This window comes from Hypomesus nipponensis, chromosome 3 (genome assembly GCF_054491055.1).
Source record: "Hypomesus nipponensis isolate SF chromosome 3, ASM5449105v1, whole genome shotgun sequence".
Taxonomy (NCBI): domain Eukaryota; kingdom Metazoa; phylum Chordata; class Actinopteri; order Osmeriformes; family Osmeridae; genus Hypomesus; species Hypomesus nipponensis.
Window position 1 is genome coordinate 10,876,838 of NC_140363.1, and position 13,883 is coordinate 10,890,720.

The following is a 13,883-nucleotide window of genomic DNA, read 5'->3' on the forward strand; positions in this document are numbered from 1 at the left end:
GTCCGAGAGCTTGAGGAAGAGTGAAGGTGGGTGGGGAAGTGGCGGTGAGGTTGGGGAGGAGGGGTCATGGGCGAAAGGGTATTCAGTGAGGGGAAGTGAGGAGGTGGGGGGGTTGGATGTTAAGCACGGACAGCTTGGAGTCAGGCAGCGTGCCGCACACTGATGAACATGTCTTTTTGATGACCGCTAAGCCCACTCAACGCCGCTGCCAGGGCTAAATCGAATTAAAGCCTTTCAAAATTTGGCCTGCGGACCAAGCTCTACTTTCTTCTTGGAGCGACTCTTTCTCCCTGCAGCTTCTGAAGCTCTTAGTGGAGGCAACTCAGCCCTGGTAAACATACAAGTGTTCAAAAAAAGAACACACACACAAACAAAACAAGATTAGAGAGACACAAACAAAAAAGCACCAAACAAAAACACATCTGTTTATTTTGCCGCTTTTTTGGGGGCTCGGGTTGCCTTTTCTCTGTCGTCTCGCCCTCCCTTAAAAACATTGAATTAAGCGTGTATCTACATTTTATCATGTCTGGTATCGCCTTTGAAATTGCAGGTACTGGAGTGTTTAACATTCTCTTGTCAAGCGTTCCCCCGCTGAGACAATAAATGCCTGTCCAGTTTTGCTCACAGCGGCAACTGCAGATTAGAAACAGCAGGAAGAGCGTGTAGTGTGAATACAATACCGATAAGAACGCATGTCTTAGGCCCCTCTCTTTGGCTGGCTTCTCCCAATACGAGGAACCCGCTGATTTCTAATATTTACACACAACTAGAATGCCAAATGTACCGTTACTGCATTGAAAAAGAATCTTTTTTTTTAGGGCTCCCCCTCCTCCAAAACTAGACACCTTCCCCCCCCCCCCCCCCCCCCCCCGCACCTGGAATGTGTGTGTAGTTCCATTGTTCTGTTGGTGTATGCGTGTGATGATGGTTCTGTTTTTGCCTTTTTGGAGTGGTTTGTGTGTAGTGGGTGGGTGGGGGAGTTATCAAGGGGGACAGGAGTGTAAATCGTAACATAATAAGAGTGAAATTTCTGTCATTCCTTTTCATCAGACGCTCGGGCAGAGATCGGTGTGGACGATTACAGTGTAAGCCAAACAAGTGTGTGCAAAGTCTTAAAACAGAGTTGGAGCTCATAATGTGCTCCAAGGGGGACAATGGTATACAGTACAATCACTCACATCTTCAGCACAGAACATTCTGGCTCCTGGGGACATTACCAACATTGTCTTTCATACACTTTGCCATGAAACACAGAATTTGCCACAAAGTCTCACATGAATACATTTTCTTCCGATTCTTTCGATATACCTTGCTCATCGGGAGAAACTAAAACTCATCACAAAAAAAGTTCAACAGGCCAGCTTGGATAAAAACCACTATCGCCTCTGACCTCCATTTAAATGAGTGTGAAAATATGAACACACAAAAGTGGAAACCAACACATTAGTAAATGCAGTACACATCTACAAACATTCAGGCATGCACACGCAAACATTGCAGTGTCTTCTCATACATACAAACCTGTACACGTGCACATACACACAGCAGGCAAACACAAGAAAGGGAATACCTGCGAGGCAGGTTGCACGCTGAAGCACACATCCCGTGTTCCACTTCCTCTGGCATCTGTTCCACGCTACATCAGAGCACACAAACATGCAAATAAACCCTTCACACTCAGATGAAAAATAACACTCGCCTCACCCTTCTCTTCCACTCTCTCTCTGTTCCACTCTTTCGCGGGAAACTTTCAACACACTGCATGAAGCCTTTTTAAACATCGGCCTTGCAGGGCTCTGAAAACTTAGAAACACTTTAGTTTTTTAGCACCAAAATAGTGACAATTGGCACAAACTGCAGGGTCCCTAACGGTGTGCTATTGAGTTTTTGAACGTGGTGGCAGGCTGGGGCAGTTGACATCCATATCATGGTGTCACCCACGGTTTAGGCAGGTGCGCTTAACAGGCCACTGCTGGGAAGCATTCACGCTCCACCGTGCCGCCCTCGGCCCCAGCCTGGTGGGCAAGCAGCAAGCGGGGGTGTACAGCCAGCACACGAGCGCTGGGGGAAAATATTCCGGTCAATCGATGACCGCAGTAGTGGGTCGTGGGTGGAATTATGGCATCTCCCATCGTTTAGTGTGTTGGCCAGGAAGAGGAAACAGGTGGTGGTGTTATGTTTAAGTGCCCTCCTCTGTCCTTCCCTCCCCTGGACCCACCCCCCTCTGATGTGTCTATCATTATGTGCTACTGCCCCCTACTGAGGAGCAATGGCTATGCGCCCCCAAGGTCAGTGTGTGGTTGAGAAGGTGGTGGTGCGCTGGTTGGGTGTATGCTTGTGTGTGTGTGGGCTTCAGGCAGGGGGGCACTTCATGCTCCTGCGGCTGGAGGGATCGATGCCACCTTCAGTCATAGGGGCCCCCCCAAACACAAACATTAGGAGTGCCATCTTCCTGTGTGTGTGTGTGTGTGTCAGAAGCCCCAACAAGTTAATAATGGAGATTAGAGACTTGTGGCCGGCCCTAACAGCAGCATCAGGGTCTGAGGAGTGACGAGGCCTGGGCTCACTGTGACAGTAGGGGCCTCATATACTAAACATGACCGAACCAGGAACACAGACCACAGGCTTAATACAGCCTCTCATCACAGGATAGTTTCCTAAGGATGTTATCAACCAAGAACATTTTAAACCAAGACGACACCAATTTCTATAATGACCCATTTGAACGTCCTAAGACTCGTAGCCAAATATATTTACATACATCATGTGCCCAACTTAATTGTTGTTCAATGTTTGTCAAATGTTTTCCTCTGATACTAATACACAATAGTCCCCTTGACCTACACTTGGCTGGAATCATCCATTTCCAACCGGGTCTTTTAAAGACAAATCGCTCTAATTTGCAGCAGTTTCTCAAATGATGTTGACCAATTTGTGTCCCTACATATCAGCTCCACTGACTTGCCCTGTTTGGCCAGGGGTCTACGGTGGAGGAAGAAGGCGGTGGGGGAGTGGGGGCTGACTTGTCCTGTTTGGCCAGGGGTCTACGGTGGAGGAAGAAGGCGGTGGGGGAGTGGGGGCTGACTTGTCCTGTTTGGCCAGGGGTCTACGGTGGAGGAAGAAGGCGGTGGGGGAGTGGGGGCTGACTTGTCCTGTTTGACCAGGGGTCTACGGTGGAGGAAGAAGGCGGTGGGGGAGTGGGGGCTGACTTGTCCTGTTTGGCCAGGGGTCTACGGTGGAGGAAGAAGGCGGTGGGGGAGTGGGGGCTGACTTGTCCTGTTTGGCCAGGGGTCTACGGTGGAGGAAGAAGGCGGTGGGGGAGTGGGGGCTGACTTGTCCTGTTTGACCAGGGGTCTACGGTGGAGGAAGAAGGCGGTGGGGGAGTGGGGGCTGACTTGTCCTGTTTGACCAGGGGTCTACGGTGGAGGAAGGTGGTGGGGGAGTGGGGGCTGACTTGTCCTGTTTGACCAGGGGTCTACGGTGGAGGAAGGTGGTGGGGGAGTGGGGGCAGCAGGGCCTGAAACAGGGCCACATCACAAGCTCCGGGCCAAACTGTACACCAACAACTTGAATCCCCATCAGACCTTCATTTGGAAATGGTGCTCCAATGAACTTTGCAGTACAGAAAGATGACCAGCTCTACTTAAAACCCTGTTTAAATACTTATGAAACATCTCATCTCCATTCCCAAACACCTCTCTGATGTAACCTGACTGGATAGGGGAAAGAAAGTGCTGCCCAGCTAATATCCACGCTGTCACAGCATGTCAGAGATTCACAGAGGGAGGACAGACGCATTTTTGGAGAACTCAAGAGCAAACTTGAGCTGAAGAGTTTAACCAGACAGTAGGAGTCAAAACCTCCTCTGTATCTTCCCCTCACAGTTGAAATGTCATAACTAAAAAGAGGTAGATAAAACAAGTATAGGTAAATAAATAATACTCACAACAATCATAAAATGTATTTATTATCCAACCAGTGGCAGCATCATCTGATTATTCAGGTGTGCTAATAAAGGCCAATGACAAAAACAACAGCAGAACAGACAGACAGTTACAAACCAGACTTTACAAAAATCCAAAAAAGTACATTTCTTAAAATCAGTGAAAAGAGGTTAGAAGATAGAGAGAGAGAGAGAGAGAGAGAGAGAGAGAGAGAGAGAGAGAGAGAGAAGGAATGGATGAGGGGTAGACTAGGGGTTTTTCTTGGGTCTTCCTCTGCCCTTCTTGACTTGTGGTTCTGGGGACTCTACTTTGGCACTGACAGCAGCTTTCCTCTTGGGAGGGGCCTTCTTTGGACTCACTGCCTCCTCAGCACTGCTGCTGGTACTTTTCTTGACCCCATTGACCGCTGCCATGACAGACAGCAGTTAGGTCTCATGGAGCTCTTTACAGTGCTCCTCCACATTAGTCAAAAAGGATTACATGGAATTGTTCCAAAGGTTGTGGCCCCCCCAGGTCTGGGGTCTATGGGATCAGTGGATTTTGGAACCCTAAAACAGCCTGGCAATTTAAAGAGAACAGAAAAACTAAAAGGAGGAGAAGTTTACCTTTCTTCCTCGCGACAGCCCTTTTCTTGGCTGGCATGCTGTCAGTCTCTTCTTCCTCTTTCGCCACCCCTTTCTTTCGCTTGGTGGTCTTCTGTGAACATGAAGAGAAACAAGAAAGAGTGAACAGATGATCTCAGAGCGATGAAGACGTGATGAAGTCCGAGTTCCCCACTGACTGGGTGGCTTGAAGGAGCCTAGAAGAAGGTGAAGCTAGGTCATCAGGGCTTCCACATTGAAACAAATATGACCCGCTTGTTTGAACGGCTGAAGGCTTGCAACCACTGATGTTCGAGCAGATATAATTATTGCTGTGTAGCAAACAAGGATGGCCCCTTGGCACATCTAAACACATTAAAATGACCCATTAGGACATTTTGACCGGCACAATCTAAATAGCCGCATTTGGCAGAGGATCATTCTGGTGTCTCACAGATGTTGTAAAGACGTCAGGGAGCCGATTTCAGGATTTTTCACCGATTTGAACACTGGAAAAAAAGGTAGACGTATCCTTTTAGCATTTCCATGAAACACAACTTTAATTTGGCTCTCTGAAACGAGAAAAAAAGAAGATAGAAAATAATTCGGCCCTGCGATCATTGCCGCCATCATCCTCATTGTACCAGGGCCTTGCCGTTACAGGAAGGAGAGGTGCACTTAGCGACAGCAATCAAAATCCCTCCCTTTTTCCTTTTTCTTTCTCCCTGTAATGAACCCCCCCACCCCCCCACCTGGACTTGAACTATCGCTCACCCAGCGCCCCCCTCCACCCCCCCCCCCCCCCGCCCCACACACTCCTACCCCCCCCCCCCACACCCCCCCCTACTCTCTCCTCTTTTAGCCGCCTTCCATTTTTGCCCAATTTCTTCCTCATGATTACCATGCGGACCCCGCTGAGGTGAACAGATTGGCTGGATAATTACATACAATAACGGCGGCGGGAGCAGGTAACCCCTCCGCTGGCACGGGCCAGCTCCCCGGTGGCACCTTCCATATGCAGACGTGCGGGCGAGCGCCACTGACGAAGGGCGGGGAGGGAAAGGGAAGGAACGGGAGCGTGACAGAGGTACCGGGCGGAGGGGGGGGGGAGTAAGGGAGAACGAGAGACAATGAGGAGTGGCGGACGGAACGGATGAGGGAAAGAGACAGAGGAGGGGATGGAGGAGAGGAGTTAGGAACAAAAGGAAAAAAGAAAGATGGACGGATGGAGGGAGGGAGGGAGGGGGGACGTTGATTGCGGGAGGTACGGCAGATCTCGTAAGGTTAGCGTGTCAGCACATTTGTGGAACATTAGCCGAGGGATAAACACAGGTAGAGTACCTCGCAGACCTGTCCCAGGGACGGAGGGCAGCGGGAGAGAGAGAGACAGAGAGAGAGGAGAGGGTGAGGTAGAGGGGAGATGGCCAGAGAAAGAAATGGGAGGGAGGAACGCATAGGAAAAAGTGAGACGGCAAAAAGTGAAAGAAGGAGAGGCAGAAGAGGAGAGCATAGAGTTGAGGGGAAAAGGTGGATGATGAAGATGAAGCAGAGACATGTCCGTGACAGTAAGGAAGGAATGGGTAAGGGGTGGCAGACACATCGTGCTCTTGAGCCCTCTCAAACTACCCAGGAGAAAAATGCAACCAGGTCTAGGAACACAAACTGGCCTGACGATTAGGGTAGCCCTCATCGTGTATATGTGTGTGTGTGTGTTTGTGTCATGCATTCGGGGATGGGAGGGGGGGTAACACGTCAATAACAAACGCTCAAGGCATCATCTGTTAAAAGCATTGTGCTTTAATTGTATTTGAAAATCAATGCGCTCTGCGTTGGCTGTGCTAACCTGCTCAATTAGCCGCGGCTCGTGAGCGTGCATTTTTACATTTCAAAATGGCTTCGACAGGTAAACAAATTAAATGGGGTTGAAACCGGATCCTTTTTAAGGGTCTTGGATTAAGATGCAAGGTTTTTGAAAATGTAGAGGCACGTGGGGAAGTGCATGACTGTGTATCATACACACACACACACACCTCTTACAGCTTGGTGTGTGTGTGAGTGTGTGTGGATACTGACCTTGACAGGAGACGAGGGCCCAGCACCGTTGACCTGAGTTGAGAAATCCAGCTTATCATCATCTTTGGCACCAATGGACTTTAGCCCCGCTTGCAGGATGGAACGCAGCTTCTGATAGGCCGGTTTGTCCGTATAGCTCAGGGACTTGACCTCTTCCATAAACCTCTGAAGTTCATCTGATGTTTGAACCAAAATTGCATGGAAAACACAATTAGGCTTTCACGCGTGGTTTCAGAGGTATAATAACACTGAAAGTGATTTCTTGAATTTGAAGATCAAAGACTCTGTTGGGAAAACATCCAATTCATCACACATTCTTTTCTTCTAGTCGCTTCACAGTAAACAGAATGGAAACTCGGAGGGCCCTTAAAGACGCAACAAGCCGCCGCGTGGCGGCGGGCCGGGTTGACGCGTGAACGCAAGCGCTCGCAGCGCCGGTGCTGAACACGCCACATTGTCCCAAAAGCTTTTGCCAAATAAGCTGCTAGTTCCTGTTTGCAATCCCTCTTCATGGCGCCATGCTCGGAAACTGACCCAGGGGCTATGCAGTGAGAGCGCGAGAGAGAAAGAGAGAGAGGTGACGGACAGGGAACGGAAAGAGAAATGTGTGTGTGTGTGTGTGTGTGGGGGGGGGAGGGTGTACACCACATGTGGCGTTTCCTTCCCTCCTTCTGCTCTGACGCTCCTTCTCATCACCCCTTCCCTCTTTCCGTTCCCCCGAAAACCAGACTGTTGTTTACCCTCGCCTGGCACTAAGAGCAGTCGCACCAAACAGAATGAGACATCGTGATGATGACGATGATTAGGATGGCGGCCATGACGGTACAGGTCCATCTCTCCCCTGGCTGATTGCGATGCACGCCGTGACAACAGCCTGTGGCGGTTGTGGCGTCGAATGCGGCCCTTCTGTCACGCTGGCTGCCGGCCGCCAAGCTGAGCAGGAGCGCCGGTGACCGCGTCGGGCGGGTACGGCAGGGTTTGGCGGTACTGTGTGTGTTGTGTGCGTTGTGAAAGCAGGGTTTGGCGGTACGGTGTGTGTTGTGAACGTTGCGAAAGCAGGGAGAGGGATTTCAAATGTACTTTCCAATTTAAAAGCAAAAAGGGTTCAAACTCATGGAACTCTGTCTCACTCTAAAGCAAATCAACTTTGCTCAGCCCCTCTCCCCCCGCTCGCCTGTGCTTTGCGTTAATGCACCCTTCATGGGAGAGGAGTTTGCCGCCTCGCCGCAAAGTTAAAGTGGAAAGTTTTTGGCCGAGGGGAATTAGCAGCGGTGCTAATGAATTAGCGCTCATTACGAGCATGAATCAACAGGTCCCTCTGCTCATTATGAGAGAGAACAGACATTACGAGGTAAAGAAGAAGCGTGCGTGCGCCGTATATGAGCACATGTCAAAATGAGCGCGTGTGCGAGTCAAACCAGGAGGTGCTTCAGTTCAATTAGCGCCCTGGCTGTAAACAGAAGCAGGAGTTTCATCTGTTGGTAACACAGGTGTTTCTCAAGGACCAAATCCACAGCACATCGTTTCACTTGCAAACACTGTGAGGAGCAAGTGTATGAATTTTTTGTTTTTGTTCAATACAAATAATTCTATACATCTATATACGAGTCATGCATTTTCGTTGATGCCCTTACCTGGTTTGTCTTCAGAGGGGAAACATTTGGAGATGAACTCTGAGACATTCTCTTGGTATCTGTTGGAGCAAGTCAACAAGTTAGAATCTCAGCACATCAAATGGAAAGGCAGCACACACACAAACATAACAAGAGCTTGTTTAATGTTGACGGCTTTTACAAGCTCCTTGGGCCTTTCAATGGCATACAGTTAATTACTGGCACATACCATTAACTAATCCTCAGTGTGACATGGTTTACAACTGCTGTCTGTGCGCTGTCACGGACAGCTTCCACGCTGGCTGAAGTTCACACAAACAGCCACGAGGGTAAACAAATATGTCCTGAAATATCTCTTTGGATGTTGTTTTACCCCATTTGTGAGAAGTGTTTGTACTTGTAAGTAGGGGTGTCTGTGTAAGCCCGAGTAAAACAGGAGTTTGTGAGCACACGAATGTGTGTGGTACATGCTCTCTGTGCAGGTTTTCCCGCAGAAGGTTTGTAGGTTCAGGCGTTAGGGTGGGGTTTGCTGTCAGACTGGGGGGGGGGGGGGGGTAATGCGTGTCCCTTCTGCAGAGTAGGGGGACTGGCATTGGTCATGATTTGGAATGGAAGGGAGAAAACAGGACCATGGCAGATATCACTATAATAAAAAAATATTTTTTTTAGGAAGTAGTTAAGGCGTGTGTGCTTAGGCCGCCTTAACTGAAAAGTGCTGCGGAAAACCATGCTGTGTGTGTGTGTGGTATATATTCTCTGTGTGTGTGGTACATGTTCTGTGTGTGTGTGTGTGTGTGTGTGTGTGTGTGTGTGTGGTACATGTTCTCAGGTTGCACGCCTGTGAGTGTGTGTTTGTGTGTGTCATCTCACTTGATCTTGGAGTCCCTGACGTAGACAGGGTCCTGGAGCTTGTCCTCCCAGGGCAGCCGGCCACACAGCCACTGCACCATGCAGTAGCCCAGGATCTCCAGGTCTCCTCTCCTGCACGGGGCTGCAGGGAACCACACACACGGCCTTACACCTTCACCACACACTGAGGCATAGGGGGATCCCTCAGTACCACACACTGAGGCATAGGGGGACCCCTCAGTACCACACACTGAGGCATAGGGGGATCCCTCAGTACCACACACTGAGGCATAGGGGGATCCCTCAGTACCACACACTGAGGCATAGGGGGATCCCTCAGTACCACACACTGAGGCATAGGGGGACCCCTCAGTACCACACACTGAGGCATAGGGGGACCCCTCAGTACCACACACTGAGGCATAGGGGGATCCCTCAGTACCACACACTGAGGCATAGGGGGATCCCTCAGTACCACACACTGAGGCATAGGGGGATCCCTCAGTACCACACACTGAGGCATAGGGGGACCCCTCAGTACCACACACTGAGGCATAGGGGGATCCCTCAGTACCACACACTGAGGCATAGGGGGACCCCTCAGTACCACACACTGAGGCATAGGGGGATCCCTCAGTACCACACACTGAGGCATAGGGGGACCCCTCAGTACCACACACTGAGGCATAGGGGGACCCCTCAGTACCACACACTGCCCTGAGAGTCCTGATCCATGGGAAACATCCTAACAACTGGCTCTGCCGCCGTGTCATGATGGTCCAGTGTGGTACTTACACACTCCTTTGTGTGCGTCGATGCTGGTGAACTCGATGGTGCCGTCGTGGCACCTCTTGGGGTCCTCCTTGTAATCCTTCAGGACGCCCTCGGGACAGTACCTATAGGCTAGTCCATAATCTACTAAGTAAACCTACAGGTTCACAAACAAAACAAGACCAATTCATGCACACACACACGCAAACAGCAAATTCAATTCAAGCTAAAGCATGCCTTAACAATACATCCACCCTATGTGTGTATGCATATGCATACTGTGTATGTATACATATACAAATAAGGTATTGCCTGCAGCCTGCTCCAAAAAGAAAACTTTAATACAATTTCACAATAAATACATCTTTGTGAGTCCCAAACAAGTGTTTCCAATAACTCTGTAGGCCAGTGGCAGAGAGCTAGCGGCCACACTGTACCGCTAACCCCCCTCCAAATCCCCAGGGCTTGATTTTCTAAATTGTAATTTTAAAAATAGCACTTTTAATAACACACCACTGATACATTATTAATCCCCAAATTAAATATTTGCCCCATGTCCCCCCACCTTGTTTGCTCAAAAGAGCTCTTAGCTGCAGTCTAATCTCTCCCTGTGTTTAGAGACACACAATCAAAGCACCCCGCTCGCCTGCCCTGCTCTCCTCCTTCTCACACACACACTTAATTGAATCTAATGAAGCAGCACAAGAGCATTATAATCAAAATAAATATCAAGCCCGTTTTTTTTTTTTCTTTCTTTTTCTTTCTTACATATCTCGGGGTCAAAGAGGCTTGGCTTGTTTTGAGGGTAGGAGGGTGGGTAGGTGGACTTTGTAGGAAAATTTCCCCATTCCACGCAATTCTGTGACATTAATTCAGTTAAGTGTTAACAGTAGCCTAAGCCTTCAATTTTTTTCTGAAATAACTATCTGACCTGCTTCAAATATATGAATGTATCAGGCATGTTGAATTGTTCTGGCAGAGTGGGCCTTGTGATACTGTTTATTTGGGTTGATTGCACTGTGTGAACTAAACCATGCGCTCTTCAAGTTGGGGGGGTGTTTTTCAAATGGCACTTCAACCGGGTTTATGGAGGCTGATGTGTGTGGCGGTGGTTGGTGATTAGTGCCCTCTGAGGGGGAGGGGGTGTACTGACCTGGTCGGGGTTGCTGTGGCTGAGGAGGAGGTTGGACGCTTTGATGTCAGCATGAACATACTCATGCTCGTGGATGTACTCCAGTATATCCAGCTAAGGAAAGGAGGGATTGAAAAATAAAAAAAAATGATATATTATTGGTAAAGCATTGGAACAGAGTTAAAGTTTTTAAAAGTTATTAGCTCTATTAAGTACTGCGAGTCCCAAATTGAGGGACGTGAAGAACACAACTGGCGTGGATTGAAGGAACTATGGTTCATATCTTACGAGTTTCAGCCCAAGCTGTAGGACCAGCTTTCGGGAGAACCTCTTTCCACACTCCTCAAACTTCTTCTGCAGGTCTGTCCCAAAGCGGTCCATCACCATGAACCTATACCTGAGAATACAAGAGAGAGCAGAAATGATTTAGATACCTTTCCTGATGTGTCAGCCAATTTAACGGCATGAGGTATGTTTGGGTGTGGCTAAAGCATGCTAGATATTGTCTGCATAGCTTTGTGCTTGCTGGCTTCACCACAAATGTCGTCTGACTTGGCTTGAAGCAAGTTAATGCTACAAAGAACAAAGCCATCTACCTTAGTGTATGGGAGAAAGATTATTGTCAAGAAATTGGAAAAGCTATCCAATGACTCACCGTCTCCCTCCATTCTCATGAAGACCTGACCCCCAGTACTTTGGAACGCCTAGATACTTTATCTTGTGAGACTTCATCCAGGTTTGAACTAAAATGTCAAAAAGGAGTACTTCAAAACACTAATAATCTAATAGTATCACACTCATTATGGGTAGAACATTAAAAAAAACATACATTTGAATAGCCCTTTTTACAAGCAATGTCACAGATGGCTTCACAGACACCCATAGAACTGCCACTCAGCCAACCTAAACCCTCAAGGAAGACTTGACAGGAAACTCACAGGAAAGCCTATAATATTTAAATTAAGAATTAACTCAAAATGGACACCGAACATTTTCATCCGAATACGATAGAAGTTGAATATGCAAAAAAAGAATCCATTTCTAGGAATACCCTTTCAATACACTCTACATACAATATAGGCTTGATGTTGGTGGAGGTGGTGATGCTCAAAGTAATAAGAGCAGAATTCCATGGGGGGAGACCTGAATGTGTGCGGCCGCGAGCTAATCTGCTGGTGGGACAAATATTTACCAACAACGCGATACTCCCCATGAATAAAATATGAGCCTCTGGTTCCTTAGTAATATAACAGTTAATTGTCAGGGGAGATTGACATTTGGATTGTTATTATATAAAATGCAAAGCTGTGGCCTTGGGGCGAACACCACAGCCACCAAAGGCACTATGTAAGCGAGGAGCCTTCTTCCGTAAGAGGCCCAGAAAGGAACAGACAACCCACAACTTTGTTTTTAATTAAGAAAGTTGATTGTTTGCTCCTTGCTCTGTGTAAAGAGAAAGTGTGTAGGGCTTCCTGCTCGTGGAGGGGGATGTGTATGTGTGAGAGTATAAGTGAGGGTGTGGCAGCATACTTAGATCAGGCTTGGCAGCCCGCATGTAAAACTTGAGTTCAGAAAACAGAGGTCCATTGTCACTTGGTTCCTAAGAAGAAGACATTTTTAGAAAACCCACGTAGTTACAAATTGATGTGATTCCAAACTCTCACTCTAAATGTCACTAATGTGCACAGCATTATACTGATGCTAGATTGTAAAACAGGCTTTCTTGTACAGTATTAAAAAGAAGCTTAATCTGACCATGAAGAACAGAAGGGGAATTCAGAAACCCTGTCAGTTAGAAGAATTATGCAGATGACTCACCACTTTGATGACATATGCAGCATTTGCTCCAACGGGTTTGGGTGTATTTTCATCAGCTGGAGGGCAAACAAAAGGTTAAATTACTTGCTGTGTAAACTGGAGAAGAACAGGTATAGAGTAAAAAAGTTATTACTTTGCTCATTTCTATCTTTCCTCTGCTCTCGAGACGTAATTCTGCTTACCCAAGTACAGCAGTCCAAATCCTCCCTGTCCTATTGGAGCACCCAGTTTCCAGGACTTCTTGCCAGTGTCCGTCAGTATTTCTCCCGGGGGGAACTCCTCAGCCAGCTTCCTTTTTGCAGGTCCTCTGCCCTTCCCTACTGCCTTGGCTTTAGGCGGCATCTGGATTGCGATGTAGAATACAGTCGATAATTAGCTAAATGGCTAATATACATTTCACACAATACATACAGTGTACCATGTCATGTGACCATACTTATTTTCCTCGGGAATTAGGAGATACAGCGTGGAACAACTTGCTAGATAGATGACTACGTACAACAGGATTTAATCTTGTTCCCGTTCAAATCATTTGCAGTGAAACAGACACTAGCTACTTTCCTTGTGGATTGTGCTGCTACAGTAGCAGCTAAAGTAGCTAGCTAGCTGGCTGGTATAATTTCAAGGAACCATGTAGTATTACAGGGCTGCAGACCTAGCAAAACGTCTCTGTGCTTTCTTGAGCTGGTTAGCCAGTTAGCAACGCAGTGCAGCTTGAAAGTACATTACATACAGTAGCTACATGGAATAATAACGAGCTACAGTGTTAACGATTATGGTGGCCTTGCATTCTGCTGCCGTTTTGAAGTGTTGAGAATGAGTCGCTGACTTACGTTAGCTTGCCAAACGTAACATCGTTGAGGAACATTTCACGGTCATTTACGTTATGATGTGCAGAGGCATGCAGAAGTCATTTAATAGTTGTGCAGTTTTTTTAATAAAACATGTCAATATCTACCTTTACTGTTGTTTCCAAAGTTATCCTTGATGCGGCTCTGAACTTCCCGCAAAACTCTCAAACAGGAACGCGATTCACAAATCTGCGCAACCCTATTGGTTAAAATAACTGCGCCACATCTTAAAACTCACAGGGATTCTGGGA

The 13,883-nt window shown here is 47.7% G+C and overlaps 1 protein-coding gene across 3 annotated transcripts; it reads right to left on the reverse strand.

Moving 5' to 3' along the window:
• Positions 1-4,119: 4,119 nt before the first annotated feature.
• On the reverse strand, positions 4,120-13,856 carry vrk1 (VRK serine/threonine kinase 1). 3 transcript variants are annotated; one of them, XM_084675815.1, is made up of 13 exons: positions 13,740-13,856; positions 12,964-13,123; positions 12,782-12,837; positions 12,494-12,563; positions 11,619-11,706; positions 11,252-11,360; positions 10,985-11,077; positions 9,856-9,988; positions 9,082-9,202; positions 8,233-8,291; positions 6,599-6,774; positions 4,550-4,640; positions 4,120-4,350 (listed from the first exon to the last, which is right to left on the reverse strand). In XM_084675815.1, exons 2-13 carry the CDS (start codon positions 13,121-13,123, stop codon positions 4,193-4,195), a joined length of 1,314 nt encoding a protein of 437 aa, XP_084531941.1. In that variant the 5' UTR covers positions 13,740-13,856; the 3' UTR covers positions 4,120-4,192. The 3 variants fall into 3 exon arrangements, with proteins under 3 accessions (XP_084531941.1, XP_084531949.1, XP_084531959.1); XM_084675823.1 differs by having other exon boundaries at positions 13,615-13,740; XM_084675833.1 differs by lacking the exon at positions 13,740-13,856 and adding an exon at positions 13,218-13,311.
• Between the last annotated feature and the right edge of the window lie 27 nt (positions 13,857-13,883).

Excerpts from the sequence above, each read along its gene's own strand:
- vrk1 (XM_084675815.1), bottom strand. The coding sequence starts at position 13,123 with ATGCCGCCTAAAGCCAAGGCAGTAGGGAAGGGCAGAGGACCTGCAAAA. Across the intron at positions 12,564-12,781 it reads CTGCATATGTCATCAAAGTG|GAACCAAGTGACAATGGACC; the intron begins GTGAGTCATCTG and ends TCTTCTTCTTAG. Across the intron at positions 11,361-11,618 it reads CATGAGAATGGAGGGAGACG|GTATAGGTTCATGGTGATGG; the intron begins GTGAGTCATTGG and ends TTGTATTCTCAG.